Here is a 20,196-nt window from a genome sequence, read left to right on the forward strand (position 1 = left end):
TCATCTTTCACTTCAGAAAATTTTTCTTTGAATTTTTTCCCTCTGATCTTGATTTGTATAGTCCTGGCATTTTCTCTTTTCTTTCTTATCCTTATTATCTCTACATTGGAAACCTTTCTTTCTGTTTTTAGGCTTATGATTCTAGACCTGTAATATGTCCATTTGTATAATTGGGATTTTCTGTATTAATGTATTTTTAGAATCCGTGACTTTGTGCTCTGCAGTATCAACTCTGCTCTTTTGAATGTTCATGGATATTTAGTTTAGTATTTATAAGCTGGGTACAGGTTTATATATCATTACACATTCCTTTTGGAAGATAGTTATTTCTCTTTTAAATCCCCTTTAAAGTAGGCATTATTAGTTCATTCCAAGACATCTCATCTATGTGTTTAATAAATTTATCTTTTATACCCATGATGAAATTGGGAAATTATATTTAGAAGAAAGAAAAAAGATGACCCATGGTTTTGCCACTCTAGAATTTCTATTATACCATATTAACTTGTTTCTTTTCAGCCCTTTTTTAGGAATTTTTATTTGAAGTGTAACACCCATTTTGGAAAATGCACATATTTTAAGTGTGCAACTCAGTAAGTTATCAAGAAGTAACTATACCTGTGTAACTACCATTTAGGTTAAGTATGGAACACACTACCAGCATCCCAAAAAGCCCACTCATGTTTCCTCCCAAATCTTATACCCCTTTCTCCTTCCCAAAGATAAGTACTCTCCTTTTCATTTTGTTTCAGTGGAAGATGCTTAGATTTGGTTCTGATTTAAACTAGTTCTATAGGTGTGTTTTTAAAAGTATATTTGACTTTATTGATGTTTTAGTAAAAGAATTAGCAATATGAGTGTGTGTGTGTATGTGTGTATATATATATATATATATATATATATATATATATATACACATACACACACAGAATCATTACACTGTATACCTGGAACTGATGCAATATGGCAGTTCTATCTCAATTAAAATAAAATAATAAAGAAACAAAAAAAAATTAGGGTATCATTTAAAAATTCAGCTCATGTTTTGATTCAAATCCCTATTCCCACAATCTTAGATATCAGGTTTACAGGTTGACAGTGGATAAAATATTTTAAAATTCTCAGTATGAGGTTGGAAAGTCAGATTTTGAAGATGGCTAGCATTATTGGTAGTTAGGATATATGTGTCCTGTTCACCTTTAATCTGAGGTGATATTTTCTGCATCTGTCGCAGACTAGCTTTAAAGTTGAAAAGAACACATGCCAGAAGCACCCAGTGTCCTCAGGCATTAGTCTCTGTTGTTTCCTCTTTGATGCTTTCATAATTGTGTAATTTTTAGCTTAAAACTGTATAACAAATGCTTGTTTTCCCCCAGCCATAAAACCTTCCCCAGGCCCAGCTCCGTAGGATCTTGGTGTAACCCTGTGTCTACTGCCCCCTGCACTGCATGAGCTGCCCTTGCAGTGAGAGCTTCCGAAATTGTTGACACCTTAGCCTCTGCTGCCTCTGGGCTCCCATTCCTGAATCACTCATTTACTCTCTTATTCATCTTTCTTTCTCTAGACTATAGAGCATTGCTTCTTAAAAAACAGAAGACTTGACACACAACAAGTTACTTTTCAAAAAACTTCATTTGGGCTCTTGGGCCTACTCAGCTTACCTCTGAAGTCTTTTTTGCGTGTGTGTGTGTGGTACGCGGGCCTCTCACTGCTGTGGCCTCTCCCGTTGTGGGGGACAGGCTCCGGACGCACAGGCTCCAGACGCGCAGGCTCAGCGGCCATGGCTCAGCGGCCATGGCTCACGGGCCCAGCCGCTCCGCAGCATGTGGGATCCTCCCGGACCAGGGCACGAACCTGTGTCCCCTGCATTGGCAGGCGGACTCTCAACCACTGCGCCACCAGGGAAGCCCCTGAAGTCTTTTTGATTTTGTAACCCATTCTCCACAATATCGTTCCTCAACCTTCTGCAGTATCATTAGCACTCTGGACATTTGTCCTTACCTCCTATCTTATTGTTAAAATAGACAAGAATGAATATCTTCTTCCAGCTCTGTCACCTCAAAATATTTATGTTCCATCTCTCTTTTTCCCCTTTCCATTAGGTTCCTAATTTTCTCATTGGCTTCTTCATCCAGGTCAATAATCCACTGGTTTTTGTTTTGTTTTGTTTTTTGTTTTTAGACCATCAGTCAGTTCTTTTCTCAATTTTCAAAACTCACTTGATCCCACTGTCTTACCTCTCTACCAGTAAATTCAGTTTCTCATCTATTATTAGACATCAAGAATTAGTAGTTTACCTGTTGCTTTTAGTTTCTCAAAGTCAATACTCTCTTTTAAGCCCCTGCATCTGTCTTCCTTTCATCATTCAATTGAAGTTAAGCCACCAAAGGTCACGAGTAAAAGCTCCTGAAAACCAAGTTAGCCTTTTCTCAGACTTTTTTTTAGCTATATAATGTTAATTTTTTTAAAGAAAAATCTTCCCCTCCTATTGCTTTAATGCTAACCATGCTAAGCAGTTTTCCTTACCTGTTTGCTAAATATCTCCATCTCTTAGGCCAGTTTCTTCCTTACCATCCTTCCAAAAGCAGATATTCTCCAGTATACAAGTCTTAGTCCTCTAACTTTTATGCATCTTCTTCTTGAAGCTGGTGTTTAATTATATGTTAGTGGTGCTTGACCCATTTATCCGATTGCCTTTACTGTGTGATCTCAATAGATGTTATTATATACTTATCCTTTAGTATTCCTAATGTGGTCAATTGATTGCATGATGGGGCCAGACTAGAGACCTGGGAAACCATCCTAGTTTTCTTGTTTCTCTTAGCATCCCTAAATTCAAATGGGCGTCAAGCTTATGAATTTTTCCTCACCAGTATCTCTGAAATGTGGACCATACTATTCCAGCTCCACTGCCTTAGATAAGCATTTATTAGTATCTCTGCCATGGATGACTGCAGTAATCTCCTAACTGGCCCCTAAGCTCTTTCCATCATTCCACTGATTTCTCAGCACTGCTTATGCAGAGAGCTCTCCATAATGGAAGTCTGATTTTGTTAGTCCTTGACCTGAAATATATCAATGGCCCCAATAAAGGCAGCGCCAAGATGAGGTTTGCCACCCTTATTACTTTTAATCAACATGGTTCTAAAAATTGTAGCCAATTAGTAATAGGAGGAAACAAAATGGAATATAAATATTTTTAAAAGGTAGAAAATTTTATTATTTGTACTTCATACTGTTGTCAAATGTTATAATCCAAGGATATCAACTTTAAACCTATTAAAAATAATAAGTGTTCAATAAGAAGATCAATAAAAATATACAAAAATGAATACCATGTGGATACCAGTAATCAGTTAGAAAATAAAATGGCAAAAATTACTTTGACATGTCAACAACTATGTGCGTGTATGTATGATACAAAGAAGAACAAAAAATTTAAAATGTGCAGGACTCTAGATAAAGAAAATTATATACCTTCACTAAGGGACGTTTTAAAAAGACTAGAATAAATGAACAGACATATCATGTTCTTGCAACAGAACATGTTTTTTTTTTCCTTAACGGCTGTCATTTTTTTAGGCCTTTCTCATCTTATAAAGATATTACATTTGCCTCCTAACAGGCCTTTCTCTTTTTGGAATGCGTGGTCAGTCACTCCTGTGATTGCTCTTTAACTAGTGTGACCATTAACTTTCTGCCATACTAGTTACATACCAGTTTTAATTTACAAATCAACATAGTTAAATTGTCATCCTCGTCATGTCCTCTCAGAAACCTTTCAAGAGGCAGCTTATTACCTCCATAGTAGAGTCTGAACTGGTAATTTTACTTTCAAGACTCAATATAATCTATGTTGCTTTCTAATTTTAATTCTCAACCATCCTATGTAATCTCCCTATTTCATACCAATTATATTTTATTATTTGTGATCTCCATGTGTTTGCCACTTTTTCCCTCACTGTCCTCCACTTGTGCCTGGGCAAAGTATTTCTGCCTTTCCAAGTCCTGGACAAGGTCTTCTATTCCTTCTCTCCTTTCTCTTTTTTTTCTTCAGTAAATATTCGAGTACCAGCCATGTGTCAGGAGTTACATAGTGAATTTATGCAAACTCCCTGATATGTATGTACTAAGTAAATGTTGAATGAATGAATGAATGAATGAAAAGACCTTTTTTTAGTATATTAGTCAACACTTTCTTTACTTTTACTTAAACGCCATACTGATTAACATAATAAACCATGTTCTTCTCTGTAGTCACTTCCTTCCGGAAGCTGGTTGAGTAAAGAAGACGTATTTTCTTTAGCCTGTTACTTAATACATTGCAACATAATGTCTGGGCTGCTTTTTCAAAATTTAGAGTTGACTGTGATTTCTTTCATTCTCTTTACATCCCTCTGCTTATTTTTCTTGTTCATTTTTGCTAAAGAGGTCATATGTCATACAGATAATTATAGTAGTTTCAACAGGTTTCCCAAGGGCAAAAGCAATTGTCCACAAAATGGAGAGAAAGGAGTATAATGATAAATAGGAAATGGAAAACTTGTCAATAAAGTAAATCTCTTAATGGGTCTGTAGGGCTTCTTTGTTATATTAACAGCCATATTAAATCATTTGAAGTAAGTTACCTTATCAATGGCATATGTAAACATTTTAATAAAATGGAGAAAATTGATAAATTAAGGAATATAAATTCATTTTCTAAATTATACATGTATTTAAAGTCTGATATTTTCATTATAATGTTTCCTTTTCCAAAATTTACATTTATAGGATCATTATTATTGAGGATGTTTTATAACAAGTCTTATTTGATCCATCAGTGATAAATTTTTATTATAAACTCCTTATTGACTGGATTTGTTTCTTTAAGACCCTTGGGTCTACTGTAGAACTTAGCCCAATACTTTGCACATAGGAAATGGTAAAATATTTGTTTAATTCAGTTGCTCTCAAGCATTCCATGTATAATAATGTCATGATGTATATGCTATAGCTGTATTCAGGAATTAATAGGCTATAGTGATAGATAATAAATTTCTATTCAGTTTTTCAAGAATGTTTCATTATATGTTTTAAAGAAATTGACATATTAGGGTAGTAGCAAGAAATTCATATTTCTAATTAGTGTGCGTATTCTTAAAACTTAGAAATATCTATTGTGCTGTTCAAAGTAAAATTGAAATAACTAAAAGTAGAAGTTATATGGACTCTTACACTATTAATTATTTTCCACTACCCTAGGAAATAGCAGCTTTTAAAAATAATAATGAAAAAGACTCATCCTGTCTTCAAACTTTACACTAAACAAAGAAGTATAAAACTTTTTGACCAACCATTTTTCCTGTAATGTCGATAATTTTCATTTTGAGTTTTATTGAAAAGGTTTGCGTTTTGATCTCAGATTAAAGGAAACTTAGAGGAGATAGGGATGAAATGTACTGCAGTGGGGGCTTGCAGGTTAAGAAATAAATTTTCTACTTGAATATCCTTGCAGAAGATGTAGAGACTGGAGGCTCCTACCCTGTGGTGTCCACATGCACAGTCACCGCAAGGGGAGGAGAGGGTCACACAAGATAGGCCTTGGCAGCCAGCCTTCAAGAAACCCTAGACGGGAGTCGGACAGGAGCCAGAAAAAAGCCTCTCTCCAAAGATTAAGAGTTTCATCAGAGGACTTATAATGCAATTTAGTTACCTTAAGCTAGAACTTTTAGTTTTTCATTTATTCTTTTGTTGTTGTTGAAGTATAGTTGATTTACAATATTGTGTTAGTTTTAGGTGTATAGCATAGTGGTTCAGTAGTTTGGCAGATTATATTCCATTACAGGTTATTATAAGATAATGGGTATAATTCCCTGTGCTGTACAGTCTGTCCTTGTTGTTTATCTGTTTGATATGTAGTAGCTTGTATCTGTTAATCCCATACTCCAAATTTGTCCCTCCTCTCTTCCTTCTTCCCTTTGGTAACCATAAGTTTGTTTTCTATATCTGTGAGTCCGTTTCTATTTTGCATATATACCCATTTGTAGTATTTTTTAGTTTCCACATGTAAGTGATATCCTATGGTATTTTCTTTCTCTGGTATTCATTTATTCTTATTTATTCCACTGCCTAGAACACTTTCCTTATCTCCATTGTATCCCTGCCCCACAAACAAAGGCTCTCTGGCTTAGGCATACTTCTTTAAGCCACAGCTTAGATAATATGTCCTCCTGAAAGCATCCACTTTCCTCACATTTGGTTATAGTGACCCTTTTCCTATTTCTACTAGACCCTGTCATTCCTCTATCATTGTTCACATCACTCTGCACTGTAGGTGTCTATTTACTTATTCATCTCTCTGCTGGACTCCAGATCTGTGGGGATAGAGACGAGGACCATCTTGTTTACTGTAATATCTCCAGCATACTTCTGACACAGAAGAGATGTTCAGCAAATATTTGTTGAATAAATGGATGAATATAAGTATATATGTATATGTGTATTATATTTTAGATAGCTTCCTACTGCAGAGGAGTATTTTACTGACAGCTCCTGGGACATAAAAGAAAGCTCCCTATGAAACCTCTAATTGATACAGGCAGACCTCGGAGATATTGCGGGTATGGTTCCAGACCACCACAATAAAACGAATATCTCAATAAAGTGAGTCACACAAATTTTTTGGTTTCCTGGTGCACATAAAATTTATGTTTACCCTCTATTGTAGTCTGTTAAGTGTGTAATAGCATTAGGTCTAAAAAAAAGTACATACATTAATTTAAAAAATACTATATTGCTAAAAAATGCTAACCATTATCTGTGCCTTCAGTGAGTTGTAGTCGTTTTGCTGGTGGAGGGTCTTATCTCAATGCTGATGGCTGCTGAAAGCTGGGGTGGCTGTGACAATATCGTAAATAAGGTAGCAGTGAAATTTGCCATATTGATTGACTTTTCCTTTTACAAACAACTTCTTATACTATGTAATGCTGTTGGATAGCATGTTTACCTACAGTAGAACTTCTTTCAAAATTGGAGTCAATCCTTTTAAACCCTGCTGCTGCTTTGTCAACTAAGTTTATATAATATTCTAAATCCTTAGTTGTCATTTCAACAGTCTTCACAGCATCTTCAACCAGGAATAGATTCCATCTCAAGAAATCACTTTCTTTGCTCATCCATAAGAAGCAACTCCTCATCTGTTAAAGTTTTATCATGAAATTGCAGCAGTTCATTCAATTGAATCACAATTCAATCAGGCTTCACTTCTAATTCTAGTTCTCTTGCTGTTTCCACCACATCTGCAGTTACTTCCTCCACCGAAGTCCTCAACCCCTCAAAGTCATCCATGAGGGCTGGAATCAGCTTCTTCCACATTCCTGTTCTTGTTGATAGTTTGACCTTTCCCCATGAGTCATGGATGTTCTTAATGGCATCTGGAATGGTGAATCCTTTCCAGAATGTTTTCAGTTGACTTTGCCCAGATCTATCAGAAGAGTCACTATCTATGGTAGCCTTATGAAATGTTTTTCTTAAATAATAAGACTTAAAAGTTGAAATTACTCTTTGGTCCATGAGCTGCAGAATGGATGTTGTGTTAGCAGGCATGAAAACATTAATCTAATTGAACATCTCCATCAAAGCTCTTGGGTGACCAAAGTGCATTGCCAATGAGAAGTAATATTTTGAAAGGAATCTTTTTTCTGAGTAGTAGTTTTCAACAGTGGGCTTAAAATATTCAGCAAATCATTTTGTAAGCAGAGGTGCTGTCATCCAGGCTTTGTTGTTCCATTTCTGGAGAACAGGCAGAGTCAATTTAACATAATTTTTAAGGGCCCTAGGATTTTCAGTATGGTAAATGAGCATTGGCTTCAACTTAGAGTCACCAGCTACATTAGCCCCAGATGAGAGAGTCAGTCTGTCCTTTGAAGCTTTGAAGCCAGGTATTGACTTCTCCTCTTGAGCTATAAAAGTCCAAGATGGCATCTTCTTCCAAAAGTAGCCTGTTTAGTAGTCTAAACATTGGGAGTCTGTTGTTTAGTGTAGCCACCTCATTATCTTAGTTTGATCTTCTGGATTAACTTGCTGTAGCTTCTGTATCAGCACCCTCTGCTTCACCTTTTATGTTATGGAGATGGCTTCTTTTCTTAAACCTCATGAACCAACCTCTGCTCCTCCAAATTTCTCCTCTGCAGCTTCCTCACCTCTTTCATTTCTACATAGAATTGAAGAGAGTTAGGGCCTTGCTCTGGATTAGGCTTTGGCTTAAGGGAATGTTGTGACTGGTTTGATCTTCTATCCAGACCACTCAAACTTTCTCCATGTCAGCAGTAAGGCTGTTTCACTTCCTTATCATTCGTGTGCTCACTGGAGTAGCACTTTTAATTTCCTTCAAGAACTCTTTTTTTTGCATTCACAACTTGGCTAACTGGTGAAAGAGGCCTGGTTTTTGGCCTGTCTTGGCTTTTGACACGCCTTCCTCACTAGGCTTAATCATTTCTAGCTTTTGTTTAAATTTAGAGACATGCGACTTTTCCTTTCACTTGGACACTTAGAGGCCATTGTAGGGTTGTTAGTTGACCTGTCTCGGGGAGTAGAGAGGCCTGAGGAGAGGAAGCGAGATGGGGCAAATGGCCAGTTGGTGGAGCAGTCAGAGCACAAACAACATTTATTGATGAAGTTTGTCGTCTCGTATGGGCACAGCCGTGGCACCCCAAAACAATTACAATAGGAATGTCAAAGATCACTTATCACAGATGACCATAACAAATATAGTAATAATGAAAACACTTGAAATATTGCAAGAATTACCAAAATGTGACACAGACACAAAGTGAGCAAATGTTGGTGTCAGTAGACTTGCTTGATGCAGGGTTGCCACCTTCAATTGATAAAAGACACAGTATCTTTGAGGTACAATAAAGCGAATCATGATAAGACGAGGTATACCTGTATTCATGGTGCTCAGAAATTCCATTTATCCCCCAAATCCTATAAAATTTTTTGCCTTTACCCAGATCTCTGGCCTCACACCTGATTAAGTGCTCGTTACCATGTTTGAGGCTCTACTCAAGAAAATCTTTGGAGGAGGAAAATCACTGCTCATACAAGGATTCATTCATTCATTCATTTATTCAACACGCTTATTATATACAAAACACAAGGAATACAGATTTGCTCAAGACAGGTAATCACTGACTCTAAAAAGATTCTGTTTAGGTTTAGTTGTACAAAAGTGTTTACATCCATATGTGAATGTTGTTAGAAAACAGAAGCTATATTGCCCAGAATACTGTCACTTTCTTCTTAGTTGTCATAAAGCATAGAGCCTAATTTATTGTGCAAGTGTGGTAATGTGCTCAGCTCTGATGCCTGAAAGATTTTGCTCCATTTGTTCCCTTTAGGACAGATTTTTTTAAAATCTGTATTTCCTTAATTTGGCCCTGTGGGTTTTTAGCCCATTTAGAACTCACCAGGGTACAAATCTCAAATAAAATGAGTAAAATAAAAATATTGTTATTAACCATAGTTTAAATGGGTAATAAAAATTTCTAATGCGTTTAAGTAGAAATTCTGTATACTTGCTTATGTATCAATAGAATAAACTTTTGGTTAAGAACGCTTCAGGTAGGACTAGTGTTTTTCTTTAAAGATAGTTCAGTCATGTTTCTTCTTTCTTAGTCCTCCTCCCAATTCACAGTCTTCTTACCACATGTCAACCTACCAGATTTGAAGCTTAGATTCTAAATAAAAATGTGAAAATATGGCACAAGGTGTTTTCCATTGTATTAGTGGCAAATTAACCTCTTCTTTCTCCTCAAGAAAGGAAGAGAAATTTTCCTTTATAAGATTATTTGAATAATGCTAAATTTCTTTTTAGTCAACAACAAAAAATTCCTGCACATAAAGTACTCCCAAAGAACTCCAGGTTAGTGCACAGGACAAAAGTCCTGTTAATTGATATACAGTCAGCCTTCTGTACCCACGGGTTCCCCATCTACACATTTAACCAACTGCGGATTGAATATTAAGGGAAAACAATTCCAGAAAGTTCCAAAGAACAAAACTTGATTTGCCACACACTGTCAACTATTTCTGTAGTGTTTACATTGTATTTACAACTATATACATGGCATTTACAACTATATACATGGCATTTACATTGTATTGGACATTATAAGTAATCTAGAGATGATTTAAAAGTATATGGAAGAATGTATATAGGTTACATGCAGATACTACAGCATTTTATATAAGGGGCTATAGCATCCTTGGATTTTGGTGTGTTTTGGGGTCCTGGAACCGGTTCCCTACAGATACTAAGGGAGGACTTAATATATCAGGGGTTCTATATTAGAGGTTCTCATTTCTGGCTGCATATTAGAATCTTCCCTACATATTTATAATACTCAGCTGGAGAATGCTCTGGATTAACTTTTGGGGGGCCAGGGGTTGAGACTCTGAAGGAAATGATTGATTTTCTCTCCCCTCCCCTCAAAATGTAAATACCCACAAAATATTGCATTGGAGACTTTCTGAAGCCCATCTGTGGACCTTGGTTTAAAGACCCCAGGCTGTAGATCAGCCCTGGGTGATACCAATAAAGCTGCTCCCAGCACCACACCTTGAGGACCAGTGCTATGAGGATGGCAGTCATCTGTCTTACCAAGCCCTCCAGGTGATTCTAATGCATGCCACAGCTTGAGAACTACTGCCCAATAGAAATGCCTCTAGGAAACTACAGTTTAATAGTATGCTTTTGTCTTAATTGAGGGTTGAGATGTTTATTTTAAAAACAGCCATGTGAAGAATGACTTGTATCTCTTGTAAATCCACTCTTTTGGTATGAAATGCTTTTTATAGTGGAGGTATATTATTATATATTTCTCTTATAGTCAAATTCTAGAAAAAACTTTATCTCCCCTGATGCACTGGTAAATTTATTATGCTATTTGCTTATCTTACATTATTGTTTGCATTTGTCAGCTTTGCTTTCAGAAGGTGGAGGTAGGGCTTCCCTGGTGGCGCAGTGGTTGAGAATCCGCCTGCCGATGCAGGGGACACGGGTTCGTGCCCCGGTCCGGGAAGATCCCACATGGCCACGGAGCGGCTGGGCCCCTGAGCCACGGCTGCTGAGCCTGCGCGTCCGGAGCCTGTGCTCTGCAAAGGGAGAGGCCACAACAGTGAGAGGCCCGCGTAACGCAAAAAAATAAAAATAAAAAGAAGGTGGAGATAGAGCTCAATTTCATATCCCATTTTAGCAGTTATTCTTAGCCTCTTTTTCTTTTCTAGTATAATTATTATCGGCCCCTTATCCCCATTTCATGTGTGTTCTTTTAATGAAATGGCTTTTCTGTGGCCATGTTAAAGGATAATTTTCAAAATGGCAGTCATGACTCTCATACAAATATAGCATGAACATGTGTCAAAGACCTTATGTAACTTGTGAAGGATTTTACAACTAGCTCAAAGGAGCCAAAGAAAAAACACATATAGGCAATTGCTGAATGTGAAAATGAATTTACGAATAGGTGCAGAACCGGTCAGTATCTCTAAGGCAGTAACATTTAATGGTTAGAATCATCTCTTGGGAGACAGGATGAGGCATCAGTTGCATCTCCACAGGACAACCTTCATTTGCAATTTTAATGGCTGAGAATCATTTGATTACTATCAGTTTTCTATAACTTTAGAGTTGTAAAATAATCCAGTCAGAGACATTGGAAGGCGCAGACCCCTGTAGAATCCGATAACTGTGTGGGGCTCTAGGACGACGCCAGCATTCTGCTGGAAGAACACCTAGCAATCTTGTTGCTGATTGCAATCTTTCAGTGTTTCCTGACGGCAAGGTAAGGGGCAAAGAAATGAGTCCTCCTATAGGAGACTGAAACAGAGAAAGAAGATCTTCAGTAGATGAGGAAGGAGATACCCTGTTATCATCTTCTCATTGTCTATGCCGAGTCTGGCCTTGAAGGAGTCTTCATGGCAGGAGTGCATTCCAGGGGATGGGAGGGAAAGATGGCTTGTTGTGGAGAAGCAGGATGGGACCTGGGAGAGATTCCTTGCTGTGTTTGACAAGCTAAAGCAATGAGTGGATCTCATCCAGTAAAGCAGATTTTTTGTTATCATGTCATCTGCTTGTTTATTTTTTTGGTCTTTTTGTTAGAAAAGTCTTTTTTTTTTTTTTATTTAATGTCTTTTAGGCTGGCCTCAGATAGGTAGTATGGGAAATTAAGAAAAAGCCCCGGGGGCTTCCTTGGTGGCGAAGTGGTTGAGAATCTGCCTGCCAATGCAGGGGACACGGGTTCGAGCCCTGGTCTGGGGACAGCCCACATGCCGCGGAGCAGCTGGGCCCGTGAGTCACAGTTACTGAGCCTGCGCGTCTGGAGCCTGTGCTCCGCAACAAGAGAGGCCGCGACAGTGAGAGGCCCGCGCACCGCGATGAAGAGTGGCCCCCGCTCGCCACAACTAGAGAAAGCCCTCGCACAGAAACGAAGACCCAACACAGCCAAAAATAAATAAATAAATAAAATTAAAAAGAAAAAGCCCCATGTTTACCCTAAGTTATAGAATGCCTTTAAGGCCATTGGGGTGGTGATGGTAATTAATGAGTGCCCCCTAACCCCAGACCCACAGGGACCACATGGCCACCTTTCTTTACCAGGAAGTCTCTACAGTGCCTTCCTTAGAGAATCTGGAGCTGCATTGTTAGTTTACTAAAGTGCTTCTTACCTTATTATTATTTTTTTAATTGTTAGCTTTTTAAAACTTACAGCACTAGATGGGGTTTAATTAATTAGTTAATGGAGAAATAGTGTTTGCATTAATTTGAGTCAATCTATTCATAATTCTGTATCATTGCAGTTTTAGGTCTTTCTCATATTACCAATTAATGTAGTATAAAATTATGAACATTTGCTGATTCAGTGGCCTTGACATCTGTTAGTTATAAGTTCTGAGTAATTAAGAAGCTGGATTGAAGGGTGCTAAATAAGGATTCAGGAAGGTAATTTACGGATACCTTATATTAGAAGCTTAAGTCTCATTTCTCTGATTCTCTTCTCCATAATAGTTGACACTTAACATACAGAAAGGCCCAGCACTTGGAAAAAAATATACATAGATGATACGGATACATTTGTATGATGATCTTTGTATTCCGTGGTATAAAAATTTACAACTGCAGGATTAGGCAGATGATGAGTGTCAGTTGGCCTTTTGTGAGGCACTATTTTCAGTGGACAGACTCAACAGATTTAGGTTCTGGTTCCAACTCTGCTGCTCTAGTGTGGTTATGAGAAAAAGTTAATCTCTGCAATCTTAATCTATAAAATACATTCTTTGAGCTAACCTTCATTGAGTCATTGTTATGACATGGGCCATGCCCTCAAGGAGCTGAAGACACACGTGTCAATAAATAAGCACAGCTGATTATTATAGGTACAATGAATGACTTCACAGCGGAGGTAATGCTTAAAGGGATTCTTCCCCAAAGAGGTGCGGGACAGAGGGAAAGGGAAGGAGGAAGAGGTTATTCAGGGGAGGGGTCAGTGAGAGGGTAAGAGCACAGGGGCATGAACAGGATGCCAGGATTTCAGTGTGTGAGCCTGCTGCAGTGAGAATAAAAGAAGTGGGTAGCAACCAAATCTTGAAGAGTCTGGTTTTTAATGCTTAAATTTAAAAAGTTTGACTGAAAGGTCTCTAATGCTTTCTCTAGCTTGGATTCTGATCTGAGATATTGTTAATGAATGATAAGGAGTTAATACGTTCACATTAATCTGAGCAGTTCCTGTATTCTATAGTGACAGCCAGGTAGTTAGATTGACCAGGACTGTGAGTTCCCTTATATAACTTTCAGCCTTTGCAACCATTAAAGGACGGGAAATACAGTGCAGATAACATTGGTCAAATCCCTCTCCTGCTACTTCATCCTTCATGTTACTATCTACATTTTTTCATTTCTTCTTCTTTTATTGTGGAAAATTTCAAACGTGTAAAAAGCAAACAATAAGATAATGCACTTCCATTATCCAGCTTCAACAATTATCAACATTCTTGTTTTGTTTATTCCTCTACTCATGTCCCACTCCTCATTCATTATTATTATTATTGCTATTATTGTTGTCATTATTATTCTTACTATTTCTAGGTATCATGTACTACATACAGTGAAATGTACAAATCTTAGATATAGGTTTTTGACAGATACACGTGTGTAATCTACATCTCATCTCAATACAAAACATTTGTATTGGTCATTCATATATCTTTTTTAATCTGTTAATAAAAAATTTTTAATTTGTGTTGTCTTTTTATTATTGAGTTATAGTTGTTCTTTATATATTCTGGATACAAGTTCTTTGCCAGATATATGTTTTGCGAACATTTTCTCCCACTCTGTGTTTTGCTTATTCGGTTTCTTAGCAGTATCTTTTGATGAGCAAAAGTTTTATTTTTGATTGAGTCTAAGTTATCTAAATTTTATGGTTATTGTTTCCTGTTTAAGAAATCTTTACTTACCTTCAGATTGAGACTATATTCTCCTGTGTTTTCGTCTAAAAGCTTAATACCATTAGCTTTTATATTTCAGTCTGTGGGCCATCCATCTCAAATGATCTTTTGTTTATGGTGTGAAGTTGGGGTTGAGTTCACTTTTTTCCATATGGACATCCAGTTCTAGCATCATTTGTTGAAAAGACTTTTCTTTCCCTGTTGGATTGTTTTGGTACATTTGTTGAAAAGCAGCTGTCCAAGTGTGGGGTCTGTTCCTGAGTATGTTCTGTTCCTTTGACCTACTTGTATATCCTTATTCCAGTATTGCATTGTCTTGATTACTGTAGTTTTATGATAAGTCTTGAGTCAGACAGTGTAAGTAGTATAACTTTGTTGTTCTTTGTCAAGATCTTTGTCGTTATTTTAGGTCCTCTGCCTTTCTACTTAAACTTTAAAAGTCACTTTCTTCATTTCTATTAAAAAGCCTCCTGGGATTATGAATTATTTATAAATTATTTGGGGGGAGAATTAACTTTTTAAATACTGAACCCATGAACATGGTATATTTTCCATTTATTTGGGCCTTTAATTTCTCTCAGCTGTGTTTTAGTGTGGACATTTTGCATATCTTTTGTTAAATGTGTTACTAAGTATTTTGTTGTTTGATGCTATTATAAATGAATTTTTTGATTGTAATTTAAAATTTTTTTCTTGCTAGTATACAGAAATATGATTGATTTTATGTAGTAATCTTATACCCTGAGACATTGCTACATTCACCAAATTTTTTTTTTTGCGGTAAGTGGGCCTCTCACCATTGTGGCCTCTCCCTTTGCGGAGCACAGGCTCCGGACGCGCAGGCTCAGCGGCCATGGCTCAGGGACCCAGCCGCTCCGTGGCATGTGGGATCCTCCCGGACCAGGGCACAAACCCGTGTCCCCTGCATCAGCAGGCAGACTCTCAACCACTGAGCCACCAGGGAAGCCCTCACCAAATTTTTAACACACAGTTCCTGAGCACTATCTGAACTATATCCTGAACTATCTTCCCTTCATGTTTTTATGTGACTTTTTGGACTTGAATGTCTGAATGTCCCATGTCTGCCCCTAAAGAAGGCCAGTGTGAATGCCACGGCATTTGTGAAATCTTCTGACACTGCCCCAGTTGGATTCAAAGAGTTCCTCTCCTGAGACTCTCTATTAGAGCACTTTCCACTTTTGGTTTTGAATGAGCCATTCTTTGAAGCCAAGAGCTATACTTTACCTCCTTTTTTATCCCCACAATAGCTAGTATGATGCCTTGGTTCACAGTTTAGGAATGTATCTTTTCAACATTTATCTCAGGACCTATAGGGAATTATGTAGCTCTGGCAGGAAATCCTTACAGGCAACTTCAATCAATTGGAACCAATCCCCGACGTGTATCTTAAAAAGGGAAAATAGACCTTTTTTCAAAAACGTGTCCCTGTGTACTTCCTATTTAAAGAGATGTTCCCTGGTGGATGATCTACTTACACTCTAAAAGACTTAGGCTTTTCTGCCAGTTTTGAACATTTGTAGATTATGTTTCTTTTTTGTTTTCAGGTGGCTGACTGTGCTTGGGATGAAACAATAAAGATATATGATCCTCTTTGTCTTACCATGCCTGCTTGAGATAAACTACTGTACTCAGAAACAATGGATATCACTGAAGAACTGCTTAGCAGGAAATAAATGATTGATAACATAGAGTTTATGTTTTTATATACTATTCAGATTTCAAAATTTAAAAATTTATTCTGGAATCAGTTTTGAGGAAGCTGATAAAGACTTTGGCTCACTATTTAAGCCTGGTACATAAGCCATATTTCTTAAAATCCTAAGGAATATAGAAGTTATGATATATCTTGTAGTATCTATTAAAATATAACCTTTCTAGTATAAAATGGATTAAAATATGAGAGATCTATAGATTATATTGATAGTGATATATTTCATTTTTAATTTGTCATTTTTGATGAAAATATAATCACTACTGTTGATAAAAATCACAATAAACTGCATCTCTTGATCATTTATGATTTTATGACACCCCTAACAAGGTTACTTTTTCGAATATAGTATATATATATATAACACTATATAATATAGATATATCTATGGTTCAGTAACAGGGCTCTAATAATCACTGATTTATTCAGCAGTTATTTATTGAGCATCTACTGTGTGCTTGATACACAGAATGAATGAGATTCTTTCAAGGACTGGTGTCTGTCATGCTTTAAGAACATGGATGCAGAGAGTTAAGAGCTTACGTGTATTTTACATTTATTCATATATTTTTAGATGTTATACCCATGACCCTATGTCTCTCTTCCTATCTCTCTACAATCAAATTTTTAAAAAACTGGTCACTGGGCAAAAAGTCTTAGGTCCCACCAAGGTTTCAAGCAATTACCCTTGAAACTAAGTAATGAAAGCCCTAAGTAATGCTGTAAACCCTCCTTACTACCTCCCTGAGTCTTGAAAAACCTTTAGGTGTGATGACCTATAAAAAATAAGGTTAAAAGGGAAAAATTAGTAGAATAGACAACTTTGCATATAACTTATGTTTTTGTATAATATTAAAATAAAATGTGTTATAAATAGCAAAAATTGTCATTAAATTTTTAACAAGTTTTTGAGACTTTTTTAAAGAGCAAAATATACTTGTAGTAATCAGAACAAAAATAAATGTAAATATATGTATATTGTCTAATTTACATATTTCCCTGTTTACTTGTTACAGAAAAAAAATTAAGACAGCTCACAAAACACAAAAACAAGACCACAAGAACAAAAGGAGACATAAAGTGGAGCCAGGAGTGGGCTTGAAAATATATGCCTTAAAGTCCTAGAAAGTTGCTACTGGCAGCATAAATGGGAAGTCTGGTCAAGTACACAATGCTGCCCAAGGCCTGAGGGCAAGGACTTCGTCCTAGTCCCTGGCTTGGCCCTAGCATCATGCCTGGTACATAGAAAGTGCTCAGTGAATCTTTGTCAAATGAATGAATGGTCTCACAGAAATTATAACTCTTTTCAGTTCTTAGAGCAATCAATGCTAATTGTTTTTGAGAGGCCCGCATAGAGAGGACACTGCTTCTCATGAATGTCTTGTAAGGAACAAGGTGCTCAAACACATTCTTCGATGTGTCACGATGATTAGGTTGGTTCATAGAGCTGCTTTGTGTTGCATGCAGTTCAATAAAAGTGGGTTCACAGTGAATGTTCTCTGTATCGGCAGGATTTATAATAGACCTTTTAAAATACCTAACCCAGATCATATTTACAGTGAAATGACATTACTTATTTTTCTTTTAGAATGCAAGAGATTTTATTTAAATAATCTACCATGTATCATTTGAAACAAACACTTGTGAGTTTAAAAACTAATATCTCTCTTGACTTATTACCCCTCTATTTCAGGGGTGTTAGAGATATTTAGAACCCTAACTTCATAATACTTAACTCAGGTGCTTGTAGTCTCTCAATCTGAAGGAGGGTGGGTGAACATTTCTTCAGTGAGTTCCCTGAGCTAGGATAGGCAAACTAGAGGAAAAGGAGCTGGATTGTGTCCTGAAAGGGAATGCACACGATTTTTGAATTCTTGGTAATTCACAAACCGAGCAGCCTCTGGACTTTAGAGGACAACCAGTCATTCTTCTAGTTGGGAAAATTAGAATTTGTCTCCTGGCAACTGAGTTCTTGGGTTTCATCCTGCCTGCCTCCCCAAGTTCCTCCTGCACCTGCACTGAGGAGTGGATGCAGGAAAGGGGAACTCAGGTCACTGAGCGTCTTCTGTGATCTGGGCATTATGTGAGATGCTTTCTGTATCTAATCCCCTTTAATCTTTGTAACGTCCCTGCAAGGAAGCCCTCCCATTTTCCAGACAAGGAAACGAAGGCTCTCGGCAGTCAGAGTAGCCAGGAAATATGGAGCTGGAATTTGAAATCTGTTATGACTGGATCTGGTCCTGCCATGTGGCCTTTTCCTCGGAATAACAGAAATTGGCCCACTGAGAAATAGTAAAGCTGTGGGACACGCTGGTGACTAGATCCTGATTGTTCCTGAGAAAACTGGCAAAATTGTGTTTCCAAGTCTAAAGCGCTAAGAAGCTGACCCTGGGTCTGGGGTGTCCCTAAGGTATATCACCCCCAGGGAGACCCAGGCTGAGAGCCAGCTGTCCCTTCTGCCTTTGGCAGTGAGTGTTCTCTGTATATCTTAGCTATAATTTGGTTCTTCCAGCAATGAACTCATTAATTTCTTACTTAACTGGCCTCTTCTTGAAAGAGAGAATCCACTTACATGTTTTTGACTTCCATACTGACTACTCCCAAATCTCCTGCCTTCCCCACTTGGGTCTCCCTCAGCCTTTGCACTCATTTTCTTTCAACCAAATTCATCTTGCTCACCAAATGGGCTCCTCCTGCACATGCTTTTTTCATTTGTTGTCAATACTGTCCACCCAGGCGCTCAAGCCAAAGACCAAAAAACCATCCTTGTTCCTTTCCTTATTCCCACCTCTCCAATCCAAGGCACCTCAAATAGGTCACTAAGTCCTATCCCTTTCACACCCTATATACTTCTCCATTCTGTCTCTTCCCCTCAATCCAAACACCACTGCCCTAGTTCAAGGCGTCATTAGCAGTTCTCCGGATGATCACAACAGCTTCCTAAATGATGTGTCTGCTTTCAGTTCTGTGCCCTTGGAGCCATCCTCCTCAACACAGCTGCCAGAGGCTGATCTGAAATGCAATCTGACTACACCAGTTTCAGTGTAAAACTTTTCTCTGCTTATAGGATTGTCTACGGGAAAAAGTTCAAGCTCACTAACCAGGCAGCCAAAGTCCTCCGGAGCTAGCCCTTGCCGCTCTCTGCAGCATTGCTTCTCTCCACATTGTCACGAACTTTGTGCTCCAGCAACACCAGTGTGCTCACAAACTCCCTGTGTAAATAATGCAGGTTTTCCTTTCTATCTTAGCTTAAGGTAGTCCAGGTGCCTGGATTGCCCTGCTCTTGGCTTGGCAAATTCTTACCCATCATTTATTTGCAAGTCATGTGAAATGACTAAAGAAAAAGTTTGACAACACCCAAAAATTAAAATAGCAAAACACACTTAGCAAAGCTAAAAGAAGACATATTGGGAGGATATATTTGCAACATATGTAACAAATGATTTAATATCCAGAATTTATGAAGAGCTCTTAAAAATCACTAAGAAGACAACCAAACGTAAAAGCAACAAAGGACATCAATAGGAAAACAAATGTTTAATATACTTCAAAAGGATACTTAGTTGAACTTTGTCTCATTGATGACAAAGAATTTTTTAGCTTATTAGTTTGGCAGACATTTAAAATATTGATAATATCCAATATTGGTTAAAGCGAAAGTACTGTTACACACCTTTTTAGAAGGCAGTTTGGCAATAAAGGTTTTAAATTAGCCATTGACCCAGCAGTTTCAGGTCTAGGATTCCCTGCCTGTACCCACCAAATCCTTGCAGAAGTATCTAAGAACAAATTTCCAAGGGTAATCGTTACATCAGTGTTTGGTAAAACCTAGACGCCTGTCTGGAGAAGAAAGATTATATGATAGAAGAGTCATTTAAAAGAATAAGGTAGAACTGTGTGTGCTGACATGGAAAAACAGATTGTTATTGATATGTGTATTATCTATTTCTGTGTAACAAATCACCCCAAAACTT

General features: G+C 37.5%; 1 protein-coding gene across 1 annotated transcript in view; it reads left to right on the top strand.

Annotated features, from left to right (window-relative positions):
* The window catches only part of PEX7 (peroxisomal biogenesis factor 7), an 83,961-nt gene extending 66,856 nt beyond the window's left edge, over positions 1 to 17,105 (top strand). The window contains exon 10 of the mRNA XM_059083989.2: positions 16,056 to 17,105. Coding sequence (XP_058939972.1) covers positions 16,056 to 16,124 — 69 coding nt within the window. The 3' untranslated portion in view covers positions 16,125 to 17,105. The remainder of the gene's footprint in view (positions 1 to 16,055) is intronic.
* The last annotated feature ends 3,091 nt before the right edge of the window (positions 17,106 to 20,196 follow it).

This window comes from Kogia breviceps, chromosome 13 (assembly GCF_026419965.1).
Source record: "Kogia breviceps isolate mKogBre1 chromosome 13, mKogBre1 haplotype 1, whole genome shotgun sequence".
NCBI lineage: Eukaryota > Metazoa > Chordata > Mammalia > Artiodactyla > Physeteridae > Kogia > Kogia breviceps.